General features: G+C 33.3%; 1 protein-coding gene across 3 annotated transcripts in view; it reads left to right on the top strand.

The window, feature by feature from the left end:
- Positions 1-14775, top strand: part of LOC122633345 (ecdysone-induced protein 74EF) — a 215419-nt gene that overhangs the window by 144604 nt on the left and 56040 nt on the right. Inside the window, exon 1 of one of the 3 annotated variants that reach the window (XM_043821140.1) lies at positions 11449-12033. The exons of the other annotated variants lie outside the window; for them this stretch is intronic. Coding sequence (XP_043677075.1) covers positions 11571-12033 — 463 coding nt within the window. The 5' untranslated portion in view covers positions 11449-11570. Of the gene's footprint in view, positions 1-11448; positions 12034-14775 lie in introns of those variants that run through there. 3 annotated transcript variants of the gene reach the window in all.

Genomic DNA, 14775 nt, shown 5'->3' with positions numbered 1-14775 from the left:
TGAACTCTCCCTTGCTCTGTTTCGTCTTTCTTTTTTCTTTTTTGTTCCCTTATTTTTATTTTTTTTTTTATTATTTAATTTTATTTCTTTCTTTCAACACCGAAATAAATCATTAGACGTAGATTTGAAAGTTGTATTTATTATTATTTTCGATTTGAATATATTGATTATGACAATGATTGATCGATTGATCGATTAATTATTTGCTGATAATTGATGCTTGAATAATATTTTTCGAAGAGATTATTAATTGTAAATTATTATATTGATATATCTCATATAAGTTTCTTGTTATAATCATTCAAATCGATTTATTATTATGCTATACTACTAGTATTAACTGTTATATGTAATTCCTTTTTAAACGAATAATTTTTAATCTGATGATTTTTACCAATATCTGTATAACTACACTTCTTGAAAAAAAGCATATAATAATAATAATAGTTTACAAAGATAAATAAAAAGAAAATTAATAAATTAAATTCGCGATACAAAGTGATAAATTATAAACGAATCGTTATTCTTCGTAATCGATAAAAATATTAATAAAAATAAAAACAAAACAAAAAAAAAAATATATATATATACATGAGAATTCGATTGAGACATAATGGAAAAGATGATCGTAGGTGAATCGATCGATTATAAAAACGTGAGAAAAAATCTCGATCGTAAAAGATGAAAGTCCGGAACGATAAGCGACAAGGTAATCGGAAAGAGACATAGCGACGAGGAGTCGACGAATTAGAAATCGCGCTTTTCCTGGATTGGGCGTCGTCCCGTTCCAAGATCGGCGAGAGTTACGAGATTTTCTCTGAGCCAGCCAAGCAAAAGCAAGCAAGCAAGCAAGCAAGCAAGCAAGCAAGCGAGCGAGCGAGCAAGCGAGCGGTCTAACGTTTTTGCGCCAAAATAGCTCCTCTCGACTGCTCTCGGCTGGATGCAGCTTGACACCATTGATATGTATGTGTGTTTGTGTGTGTGTGTGTATGTGTGTGTGTATGTATGTATATACGTATGTGTCTATGTGTGTATGTGTATATGCGTGTATGTGTTAGTCTGGCTCTGTCTCTGCTATCTAACTCTACCTTTCCCAAACTCTAACTAAAACAAATCTGAAATCGTAATCATTAAAACTTAATGATTTTTATATCATTAGAATGATATTAGAAAGAGATAAGTTTGGATATCAATTAATTGTTTATTATTGAATTGTATTAATAAATATAAGGTTTTGAATGGATATGATGTCAACGATATCCGTTGATCTTTTAAATTAATTGGATGATTTAATCAGGATGATGTTTCGTAGGAATATTGTTAATTATTGTAACGATTGGATTTCAGGATATTAATGAATCTAGAAAAATTATCGTTATGCAAATGATATTTTAATGATATCTTGTGTGGAAAAAAAGGGAAACAAATAATGGAGAAACCTTCTGTTTCCTGTTATTTAATTTTGAAACAATAAATAGATCGATATGTTTATCTAAACAATTACAATTTTCAATTTACATTTATCAGATTTTCCGATTCGACAATTCTACGTCGTCGCATTCGCAAATTGCTTTATGATTAATATTAATGCTCGATCTTGCAACGATAACGATTAATAAACAAACGTAAATTTTTCAATAAACGCATTCTATGAAAAATAAAAAAAAATAAATAAAGAAGAACTCTGCAATTCGTCAATTTTTAAATTCGATTAAATTCGAATTGGTGTTACAACGACAAAAAAAGAATGGATATTCAGAATACGCGAAATATGAGAAGATAAGAGAAAAAAAAATAAATAAAAAGAAGAAACAAAAACGAAGAAAAGAAAATGAAAACATAAATGAAACATAAATAAAATAAAATATGGATCTAAAAAGTAGTATTAAAATAAAATAAAAAAATAGAAGGATAGTAGATAGAGAAGCAGATGCAGACGAAAGAAAGAAAGAAAGAAAGAAAGAAAGAAAGAGAGAAAGTATGTCTAATTTTTATGATAAATAATACAATAATCAAGCGCAGTTAGCCTTTCTATTGAATAGGCGCCCTGAGGCAGTTGACCTTTCAGCTCCCCCTTTAATCTGGCCATGACCACGAGTAGGATCTCGCGATGGTAGTAGAGGTCTTCGTAATCGTTCCTCCTAAATCCATTCTGGCGACGTAGTTTTCTAAAAAAAGAAAAAAAAAAAGAAAAGAAAGAAAGAGAGAAAGAAAGAAAGAAAGAACAAATAACTACATACATTATTTTACTTAGAAATACATACACCTACATACACACATACAAACATATAATCATATATATATATACACACATATTACTTATACATATTAAATATATAAATGCATATATATATATATATATATTTGTGTTCAATAAAAATGACTTGAAGTTTTTATTAAATATCTCATTTTTCTCCTTCTAATCGTCTTTCTAATCAACCATAAATATTTTATAAAAATGTCGAAGTATTTATGGGTGGCAATGACGTTAGCAAATATAAATATATATATATATATATATATATATATATGTATGTATGTATGTATATTATATGCATATACAGGCGTGCAGACAGGTACACAGTATATACATAGAAATAAATGAATTGAGGACCGATGAGGTTCACCTTCAATGGAAAAACATCGTGTCGTCGCCTGGAGGATCAATCGAGATGTCGACAAAAAAAGGATATAGTTATAGTAAAAGTGATATGCACCTTTGTCTCCTCTATATATACGCGTTTAACATATTATATACAGATACATAACGTTTCAAAAATATTTTTAAGAAAAAGAAATCAATATTTATTTTTGTTTTTTTTTTCTCTCTTCTTTTTTCTTTTCTCTTATTTTTCTTTTTTTTCTTTTTTCGTATTTCATGCAAATTTCAGATCGTCGAAATAAAGTAAAAGAAACGAAAATTAATTATTTAAGTTTAGATATTTAGAGATCCATTATCGAGATATCGAACAGGATAAGTACGTGTATTAGTATGTATAGATATATAATTACACATATATAATTATATATATTGTATACGTATAAATACATATATATTTATAATATATATATATATATATATATATATTATAAACATTCTAACGTACATTATATAATATCTAAGACGTCTCGAAAATATTTTTCAAATGTTTCATTTTACATAAGACATATTATCACACACACACACACACACATAACCACACACTCACACGAGTTAATAACAGAACGTTCCGAAAACGTTGAAAAAAAAGAAAAGAAAAAAGAAAAAAAGTAAAAAGAAATAAAAAAAAAAAAAAAAAGATACACATATTTATCTACGAAATGACGTAAGAAGAATAAGGAAGTAGAATTTAATGTTTTTCAATTAAGATATTTGAAGGTTGTTTATTTTGGCTTTTATCTAAAGGAACTGAGTGAATAGTTTCGAATAAGTAACATATCACTTCCTCGAATCATTATATTTATCGTTCTACTCGTTGACATATTTACAGGTTACATTTCTACACATGTGTTAATAGTTGAAGCTTTTCAAGTGACTTGTACCTACGTAATACTAAAGACATTTACGCATTTACATATTTTACACGTACATACGTATCTAAATATATATATTTACATACACATATATCCATATACATCTATTTATATATACATCTGTTCACATAGATATATATTCACATGCGTATACGTAACAAATATATATATATATATATATATATATATTCACATACATATATGTATGTTCTTATATACATATATATATCTGTGTGAATATATATATGTATATTTGGTACATTTATGTTTCGACACACTGTGGGCGTATCACGTATTATATTATAGTTACAGACGATCTGAGAATTATCCTACGTGCATCAATGATCACGATGAAGAGAGACAAAGAAGATAGACATATGTGTGTATATATATATATATATATATATATATATATATATATATATATACGTATATATGCATGTAGGTACATATATATGTGTGTATAGGTACATATGTATAAAATGGAACCGCAGACCGAAATCAAAACTTCGTAAACCTGACCATGTAGGGGGATACACACATACGTACATATATAAATCATACATATATATATACATCATATGTACATACATACGTAGGTACTTACGTACATATGTAACATCGAGAGAGATTAAACCGATCTCTCACCGCCGCGAAATCGAGGCACATATCTTTTTTTCTTTCTCTTTCCTTTTTTTTTTCTTCTCTTTTTTTTTTTTTACATGTGAGACACGCCATATCCCCATAAGTTCTCATGAAGAAGAGGGAAAGAGAGAAATATATTATATATGTATATATGTATAACATATGTCTTTAAATTATTAACTATTTTTTTTTTCTTTTCTTTTCTTTTTTTTTGTTTTTATTATTATTATTATTATTATTATTATTATTATTATTATTGTTGTTGTTGTTGTTGTTGTTGTTGTTGTTGTTATATATCTTATGTTAGTTAATTGTTTAACTGATTCCAAGTTAATAATATATGTCGTATAATTTTGTAGCTGTATGCTGAAATTCTTTCATCATTACGATATTTAATTTAACATTTTATAATATATTTAGAAATAGATCTTGCATTTAATCTTCATATAATAATAAGATCTTTATATAATATAATTTTTATACTCGTGTAATATATAAGTATTGATACAAGTAATAGATAATTTGATATAGCTTACGATTATTATCGTCTATTATTATCTTAAAATCATCGTTTTAATATTTCGATATTAAAACGATTGTACTGTATGATATTTTTTCAACTTTAGAACTTAACTTAATATTCACGTTCAAACGAGCAAAAAAAAAAGGATGATACGATAATAAATTTTCTAATAGAAAAAAAGAAAAAAAATAAGATAAGAAAAATTGTCAAACGACAATTCACAGACGAACGTATAAAATTTTCAAATAAGGAAAACGAAGTTGTAAAAGATTGGAATCAATGTGTATGTGTGCACGTGCGCTGACGTGCTCGCGCGTACGTTTGTGTGTATATATATATATATATATATATATATATATATATATATATATATATTTATGCGTCGAAGAATCGAGGAAGTAGACTCTCATCGATTATATCATTTAGGTTTTATCAACAATTTTTTTCTAACTAGTATCGAAAGTAATTTTCTCAGATACTTGTTAGATCGATAAGGATAGTGCCGATAAATCAATAAGATTAATCATACAAGATTAATTTCATTCCACAACTCTAAAGCATTAATTTGAGAATACGAAAAACTGATTTGACAAACAACTGCTACTATTATTTATTCTCTCTTTCTCTCTTTGACTTTCTCTTTCTCTTTTTAACATCATCGTATTGAAAGTATGAATTCGAGAATACGAATAGCTGATTTAAAAGAACAAGTATTATTATCTCTCCCTTTCTCTGCATCAGTCTTCTTTTAATATTATTGTTCGATTCGAAACATGGATTCAAAATTACGAACAGCTGATTTGAAATAGCAACTATTATCTTTCTCTCTCTGTCTCTTATTCTCTTTGTTAGTTTGTCTTCTTTTAATATAATTGTTCAATTCAAAGTATGAATTAAAAATTACGAACAGCTGATTTGAAACAGCAAATATTAACATCTCTTCCTTTCTCTCTCTATTAGTCTGTTTCCTTTTAATATCATCGTTCAATTCAAAGCATGAATTGAAAACTACGAACAGCTGATTAGAAACAGTAAGTACTATTATCCCCCCCCCTCTCTCTCTCTCTCTCTCTCGTTCTCTTTTTATCCCTCTTAATCTGTTTCCTTTTAATATCATCATTCAATTCAAAGCATGAATTCCAAACTACGAACAGCTGATTTGAAACAGCAAGTATTAATATTTCACTCTATCTCTCCTTCACTTTCTCTTTCTCTTTTCAATATCATTGTAATTGAAAGTACGAATTCGAGAATACAAATAGCTGATGTGAAACAGCAACTACTATTATATCTCTCTTTTTCTCTCTATTAGTTCGTCTCCTATTAACATCATCGTTCGATTCAAAGCATGAATTAAAAATTACGAACAGCTGATCTGAAACAGCAAGTACTATTATCCCCTTCTCTCTCTCTCTCTCTCTCTCTCTCTCTCTCTCTCTCTCTCTCTCTCTCTCTCTCTCTCTGTGTCTCTCTCCCTAGTTAAAGTTCGTTCAAAAAGAAAAAGAAAAAAAAAAAAAAAAAGAAATTCGTCTTCCATTCGCGGAAATCGTTAGTGAGAATTGGCTCGTGCGCGAGAGCTGTCAAGTTTAATCGATATATCGTACTTGTCTCGTAGATAAGAGCGACCGAAACCGGAGTAGAAAGAGCGAAAGAAAGAGAGAGTGTGAGAGATAGAGATAGATAGATGGAAAGAGAGAGAAAGAGAGAGAAAGAGAGAAGACAGGATCTTCGAAAAATCGTTCTCCTCCGGCGATGACCTCGCGCGCTCGTTCACCCGCTGCGAGATCGGCTGAGAGGAGAAGAAGAAGAAGAAGAAGAAGAAGAAGAAGGAAGAGGAGGAGGAGAAAAATAAGAGGAAGAAGTAGAAGAAGAAGAAGAAGAAGAAGAAGAAGAGGAAGAAGAAGAAGAAGCACACACAAGCTCGCGAGCTCTTCTTCCTGCGAGCCTAACCGCTCGTCGTCGCAACCGATCGCTCCGCTGGAGGATCGACAAGGTCAGGGACTCGTAACGCACGCCGTAGAGAGAAAAAGAGAGAGAGAGAGAGAGAGAGAGAGAGGAGACAGACAGAGAGAAAGAAAGAGAGAGAGAGAGAGAGAGAGAAAACTGAGAGTTTTACAAAGCCATCGTGTGGCACATACATACACGTTTCCACGAAAGGCGAACGACGGGAGACGACGACTACCGGTAAAGAAAAAAAAGAAAAAGAGATAGAGAGAGAGAGAGTGAAAAAAAATCCTCGTCGATCGATCTTCACGTCCTATCCCAATAGACGAAAGTTATAACGTGATAAAGGGAAAAAAATAGAATGCTTACGTATGATGTGTGTGTGTGTATGTATATATAATTATATTATAGACCTATCCAAGAAATTCTTCAGTGTTTTTAACAATGAATCATTTATATCTGAATTTTAAAATGATCTCTCTGTTAATATTAATCAAAACGACAATCTTTTAATTTAAAAAAAAACATTGAAATATATTTTCTCTTATATAAAAACATTGAGATCGATGTTTTTACGGACCGATGAATCGGACCGTTCAAAGTCCAAATTTTCAATGAAAATATATATGGGACAGAGAACGTTAATCGTTTTGACGGCTATAAGATACTTATTAAAAAAAGGAAAAGAAAAAAATAGAGGGAAAGCATTCGCTATATTAATACCAATGAAAATTACATTCTTAATTAATAGAAAAATGTAAAAATGTGTGTGTGTGTGTGTGTATATATATAGAGAGAGAGGGGAAAAGAGACAGAGAATCGATTAAAATCGAAATTTCTTTTTTTTTTTTATTAAAAATATATCGAATATAATTTGTCTATATATATTTATTTAAATATCAAGTAATATGATATTAGTTAATTAGATATTACCTAATCAAAATGTATTATTTCTCAGAAAAGTTTTCTATAGATATCTAATACATTTTATTTCCACGTTGAAAATATTGAAAAACAATTTACGATTGTTAAAATTAAAATATCAAATATACTATTACTTATTTAGATTAAAAAAGAAATTCTGACATTACTTATTAGCCAGCCACATGTACGTATATATAATATATATACGTAGTAGGAGGAAGAGAAGGAAAAAGTAAAAAGAAGAAAAAAAAAGGGCGTCGTAAGGGGCAGAATATTGCGGTAGGCTACGCGCATCCGTTCGTCTCGAGCGACGGTACGCGACTGTGTGTGCGTGCGTGACGAGCGAGCAAGCAAACGAGCGAGCGAGCGAGCGAGCGATCGTCGTAGTCTCTGTGTCTCACTCTCACTCTCACTCTCTCTCTCTCTCCCTCTCCCTCTCTCGCATAAGCAATAGAAGAAGAAGAAGAAGAAGAAGAAGAAGAAGAAGAAGAAGAAGAAGAAGAAGGATAAAATTAATAGAAGGTAGGAAAAGAGATGGCGCGGAATGGAGGCGGAGGACGGTGGCGCTCCGGGTTGGGGTGGGGGGAAGAAGTAGTAGAGAAGGTAGGATCGTAGTCGGTAAGAAGAGTGAGGTGGGGAGGGAGTAGGCCGGGCCGTAGGACGTTGCGGCGAGAAGAAGAAGATGAAAAGAAGACGACGACGACGACGAAGAAGAAGAAGAAGAAGAAGAAGAAGAAGAAGAAGAAGAGGAGGAGGAGGAAGAGGAGGAAGAAAAGAGAAGAGAAAAGAAAGAGAAAGAGAAGAGTGGTAGTGGTACTAGCAGAGCTAGCGGCGGCGGTGTCGGCGGCGACGGCGGCAAGAACGGTGGTGGTGGTGGTGGTGGTGGTGGTAGTAGTGGTGGTAATGGTGGTGGTGGTGGGTAGTGGTGGTGGTAGTAGTGAGAAGCAGCTTAGGACGGAACGAGCCGAGGTTGGCCGAACGTAATAGATAGACGAAGAGAGCCGAACGTATACGATCGGAGCGGCGTGAGCTAGCTTGTGCGAGCGTGCGAGCGAGCGAGCGAGCAAGCAAGCAAGCAAGCAAGCAAGCGTGCGAGCGAGCGAGCAAGCAAGCAAGCAAGCAAGCGAGCAAGCGAGCGAGCGAACGAACGAATAAGCGCGAGCGAGAGAACGAATACGGCGCTCGAACTTGTGGAGTGTGAGTCTGGAGTAGTGAGTGAACGAGTCTGGACTAGCGGGCTACCCCGGTTCCGAGTCAGTCAGTGTGCCACCGGCGACCGTAGCCTCGCCGCGCGAGAACGTGGGATATAATAACGCGATCGAGACGAAGAGACAGACGCACACGTACACGTTTAACGTACACGTTTAACGTAACGTACATACGTATACATACGTGAATACGTACGATTACACGGCAACGCACGTACCATTTACACGACTCTTCTTCGTCAATCATTTTTTATTCTCTTACGTTTTTTTATATATACATAGTTATATGTGTATATAAAATATATATATATATATATGTGTATATATAATAATTGTTGTCCATTGCAATTACAATTATTGTAATTATTATTATAATTATTATTATAATTATTATCATTACTATTACTATTATTATTATTATTATTATTATTAATGGTATTAGAAGAGAAAAAAAAAGGGTCGCGAGAGATCGTATTTGTTTTCTCCGTCAGAATTAAATCTTTCTTCGATCGGGATAGACACGCCTCGTTAAATCAACATTTTTTTAAACGTTGATCAAGAAACAACGTGAAGAAGAAAAGAAGAAGAAACAGATAAAGTAGAAGAGGAAGAAGAAGAAAAGGAAAAAGAGAAAGAAGAAGAAACGATCGAATAAGAAAAAAGGGAAAAATCGTTGGAATCTTTTTTTTCTCTCCGTTATCATCGCCACTCATTATTATTACGATAATATTATTACTATTAACAACATCATCATCATCATCATCATCATCATCATCATCATTATTAATTTTTATATCACTTTTCTATACTTCCCGTATAAGTGTGTGTTCGTGAGGAATTGTGTCTCGTGAGATTCGACCAACGAACTACGAATACTTTTCGTTTTCTCCCTCTTTTCTTTTTAATTTCCCTTGAACCCTCACCCCCCACCCCTCATCCCTCGTTGTTATCGTCGTCGTCGTCGTCATCGTTGTCGCCGTCGTCGTCGTCGTCGTCGTCGTCGTCGTCGTCGTGGATAAGTGTTAATATTTCGTCTGGGTACGAACGAGGAAAGGAAAGAGAAAAAAAGATAGATAAAAAGAAAAGGACGGAAAGAAAGAAAAAGAAAGTAAGAGATAGATAACTAGATATAGAACGTGTGTATAAGAAAGAACGGGATAATAATGTATACCGGGAGATAAGGACGTGTATGTAAGGTCATTTGTCCTTGGTGGTGATTTTACATAAACGAAGTAAATTTTGAAGGACACTGAACGAAGAGGATAATAACGAAGAAAGAGAGAAAGAAAGAAAATAAGAAGAAGAAGAAGAAGATCGTATTATTCGTATAATTACTACTATACCATCAACATCGCTATCACCAACGTCAACATCACCACCATTACCTTTCACTTTCTCTATCATTCTTACGTCTAATAAATTGTGCGTGCGTACGTACGTGCGAGCGTGTGCGTGCGTGTGCTCGTGTATGTGTGTGAGACAAGGAAATAAAAATTAACGCACTCGCGCGCGCGCGAGCGCGCCCGACAAACGAAATAAAAACAAACACGAAAAGAATAATTTGGAAGGAAGAAGGAAAAAGTTGAAAGAGAAGAGAGTTAAATAGCATTAGTAGTACTACTACTACTACTATTACTACTACTACTGCTACTGCTACTGCTGATACTACTACTATTATTACTTACTACTACTATTACTACGTACTCTGATCTTTTACTCTGGCAAGGCCGCTACGATTGGTCTGTGAAAAGAAGGAGGAGGAGGAGGAGGAGGAGGAGGTAGTAGCAAGCAAGTAAGCAAGCAAGCAGACCGGAAGTGAACGCGCGACCGCGAGAGGTACGTCGAACCTCTTTTCTCCCTCTCTCCCTCACCCTCTCACCCTCTCTCTCACTCACTCACTCACTCACTCACTCACTCACTCACTCACTCTCTTTTTCTCTGTTTCACTCTCGTTCCTTTCGAGTATATCGCGAAGATCGAGAGAGCCGAGGAGAGACGGGATAAGATTAAACGCGCTCGTGTTAGTGTCTTCTTCGTGTGTGTCGGTGTGTGTGTGTGTATATATATATAATATATATGTGTTTGTATATATACACATACATATGTGTATATACATACGGAGATACGTACGTGTACGTATGTACGCGTGCGGCGTGTGTATATGAGGGGGAGAAAGAAGAGATAGATAGATAGATAGATAGATAGATAGATAGATAGATAGATAGATACATAGATAGATAGATAAATAGATAATATATTTGGGAGAAAGAAGAAAAGGATAGAAAAATCGGAAAGGCCGAGATGCCTATTAACCGATCCTATTTCTCCCGATTGATAAGGAAAAGTTGAAATTAGAAGATAATAAAGAAGAAAGAAGATAATAAGTTTGAAGAGGTGGAAAGATAATAATAGTGTCATCGTCGTCGTCGTCGTCGTCGTCATCGTCGTCGTCGTCGTCGTCGTCGTCCCTTTACTTAGGGATAAGTTCACATAAAATAATCAACAAAATGATTGAAAACGATGATTAGCGTGTTCTGCTGTTAGTGCGCGTTCGTTAGTGCGGTTTATCAGCGGAAACTTTCCGCTTTTGGTTTCGTTTCTTTCTCTCTCTCTCTCTCTCTCTCTCTCTCTCTCTCTCTCTCTCCTCTCTCCATCCATTTTATTTATTTATTTATCCGACGAAACGTGAAGAATAAGGAAAAAAGAGAAAGGAGAAGCAAAGAAAAGGGAAGGAAAAGAGAAAAAAGGAAAAGAACAAAAATAACGAAGGTGGATACGAAGACGAAAACGAGATGCTCGAGGATCAGCCATTGGACCTCAGCGTCCGAGTTGGAGATTATGCCGAATTAGGAAGAGACGAGAACGAACAACAGGATCATCATAATCATCATAATAATAATCATCATCATAATCATCATCATCAGGATCGTAAAGACCGTAAAGATCATCTTCAACAACAACAACAACAACAACAACAACAACAACAACAATATCAACAACAGCAACAACAGCAACAACAACAACAGCAAGAACAGCAACAAATCGATGATTACGGAAATGCAGCAGCTAGTCTAAGGCTAAGAGGATGTTTCGTTGGTACCAGCTCGGATTACTCTCAAGACAGAGAGGATCGTACCTGTTCCGAAGATTCCGACGATTCCTGTTCGGACAACAATCAGAAGGATGGTACCGCGAGGTCGAGATCCAGACCGCCTGGTACCAAACCCTACAAAAAGAACCTCATGCGGAGATACCGTGAGTCTTAATACTCGATAACTATATCTAGATATATATATATATATACATATGTATGTATGTATGTATATGTATAAGTATATATGTGTATATATATTTATATACATATATATATATGTGTGTGTATATACTTGTTAACGTTTCCTCATTCTGTCTTTCTTTTTTACGTATAGAATATAAATACATCCGTAACGTTGTTGTTATTATACCAGCTGAATTCTCGCATAATTTATAAATATTCGCGCGTAAATGAAATAATTGTTGAAAGAAATGTATATATATATATATATATTTCTTTTTTCTTTGGACAAAAAGTAAATATTTTGTATTAAATTAATATATATATATATTCAACGATGTTTAAGTGAAAGTAAATTTAGTAATGATAAAGAAATTTCTATTGCTATTCTCTAAAACGGAAAAACATTGACTCATATTTATCTAACATCATTGTATCTCATGTCTGTACATATGAAAAGGAGGGTGGAAGGGAGGGTTTAAAATCTATCGGAATATTATCAAATAGGAAATAGACTGATTGATTTTTCTAAACGTTATCTAATCCTATATCATAATAACATTGTATTATAAAGAAAATTAAAACGTATAATGATATCGTGTCGATTCGATAAATAAATATATTAGAATGATTCGAAAGGTAATAAATCGTTAACTCAAAGTTTCTATGTAATTATCTCTCTTTCTCTCTCTCTCTCTCTCTCTCTCTCTCTTTCTTTTTCAATACGAAAAGAACGGGTTATATTAACTTACTTATGTATTCGTATATATATATATATATATACTATAAAAATATCTGCTATATAACTAACGTTAGATCAAATCCTCGCGTCATTTCACTTTCCATTCGTCATCAAGCCGCACCTCCACTTCTTCCTAACGCTCTACGAAAGTCTTTTATATCAGAAAACGAAGATGAAAACGAAGATGAAAACGAAGACGAAGACGAAGACGAAGACGAAAACGATGACGATGACGAAGACGAAGACGTAGACAGACATAGACGTAGACGAATAATAATAATAATAATAATAATAATAATAATAATAATAATAATAATAATAATAATAATAATAATAATAAAAAGAAGGAGAAGAAGAAGAAGAAGAAGAAGTCATCTTCGACTAACGACTAAGACGAGTTAGAGAAAGGCTGGCTGACTTTAAACGTTTAGATTGCCTCGAGCGATCAACGATATTTTCTAACATAAGCTTACACAGCAAATGCTTATGTTATTTCTATCGAGACGGATATTAGTTATTCGAAAATTGATCATTATATCGATCGATAACTATCGATCTTTTCAAAGATCTAACATTCCATTTTGTTGCATCAATATTTCTCTCTCTCTCTCTCTCTCTCTCTCTCTCTCTCTCTCTCTCTCTCTCTCTTTCTCTCTCTCTCTCCTCTGTTTCTTTCTCTTTCTCTTTCTTTCTCTTTCTCTCACGACTTTAATACAGTTATAGTTGCAGATGGTTTATGCTATATCTGTCAAGATATGTATATTAGTTATTCGAAAATTAATCATTGTATCGATCGATAACTATAGATCTTTCCAAAGATCTGTAACGTTCCTTTTTATTGCATTAATATTTATCTCTTTTTCTCTTTCTCTTCACAATTCCGTTATAGTTGCAGATACTTTATGCTGTATCTATCGAGATATGTATATTGGTTGTTCGAAAATTAATCGTTATTTCGATCGATAACTATCGATCTTTTCCAAGATCTTACATTCCTGTTTGTTGCATCAATATCTCTTTCTCTCTCTCTCTCTCTCTCTTTCTCTCTCTCTCTCTCTCTCTCTCTTCCTTAGTTATTTATAGTTATAGTTACAGACACTTATGTTATTTCTATCAAGACGGATATTAGTTATTCGGAAATTAATCGTTCTATTAATCGATGACTATAGATCTTTTCAAAGATCTGACATTCCTTTTATTGCATCAATATATATATGTATATGCGCGTGTGTGTGTATGTATGTGCACATGCAATATATTGCTGCAATAGAATCACACACACACACACACACACACACATACATACCTCTTTTTCTGTCTTTTTTATTCTCAGTTTAATTATATTTATAGTTAATACGATATAATTAATACACACACACACACACATACAGATATACGCACGCACGCGCACACATACATATATATATATATATGACATATCGAAGATAAACGATACTTGGAATGTAAGACGTTTTCATCACTATATCAGTACAAGATGTTAAAGGCAATGATAATCATCAAATACGCATCGAAGAATTTTCCTCGTTCCCTCGCGTTACCGATCTTACCGATATTCCTTTTCCTCTCACTCTCCCTTCCCCTCTTCATCCAAGTATCTTCCTCTCCCTCTCGTCTCCCTCTCACCTTCCTCGTTTTCTAACAATTACGAATGAATCAGCCGATCGACCTTTCCGAAGCTCTCGCGCGCACGTTATCATCGGCTCTTCAGAATCGTCTAACAATTCGATAGCACTGCATAATTCAATTCGTTTGATTTTTTTGTTTTTATTTCCTTTTTTCTCTTTCCTTTTTCGATTTTTTTGTTTTTCATTTCTTAAACTAATTCCCTTGAATATTTTCCCTTTTTCATTATGAGTTTTGTATTTTAACTTTTTCCATTTTTTATTTTCATCAAAAGTGGCAAGAAAATTCTAACAATTATTTCTCTTGATATATATGTATATGCATGCATATATATATA

The sequence above is a fragment of the Vespula pensylvanica genome, chromosome 12 (assembly GCF_014466175.1).
Source record: "Vespula pensylvanica isolate Volc-1 chromosome 12, ASM1446617v1, whole genome shotgun sequence".
NCBI lineage: Eukaryota > Metazoa > Arthropoda > Insecta > Hymenoptera > Vespidae > Vespula > Vespula pensylvanica.
The sequence above is the reverse complement of the archived record's forward strand: the minus strand, read 5'-3'. Positions and strand labels throughout refer to the sequence as shown.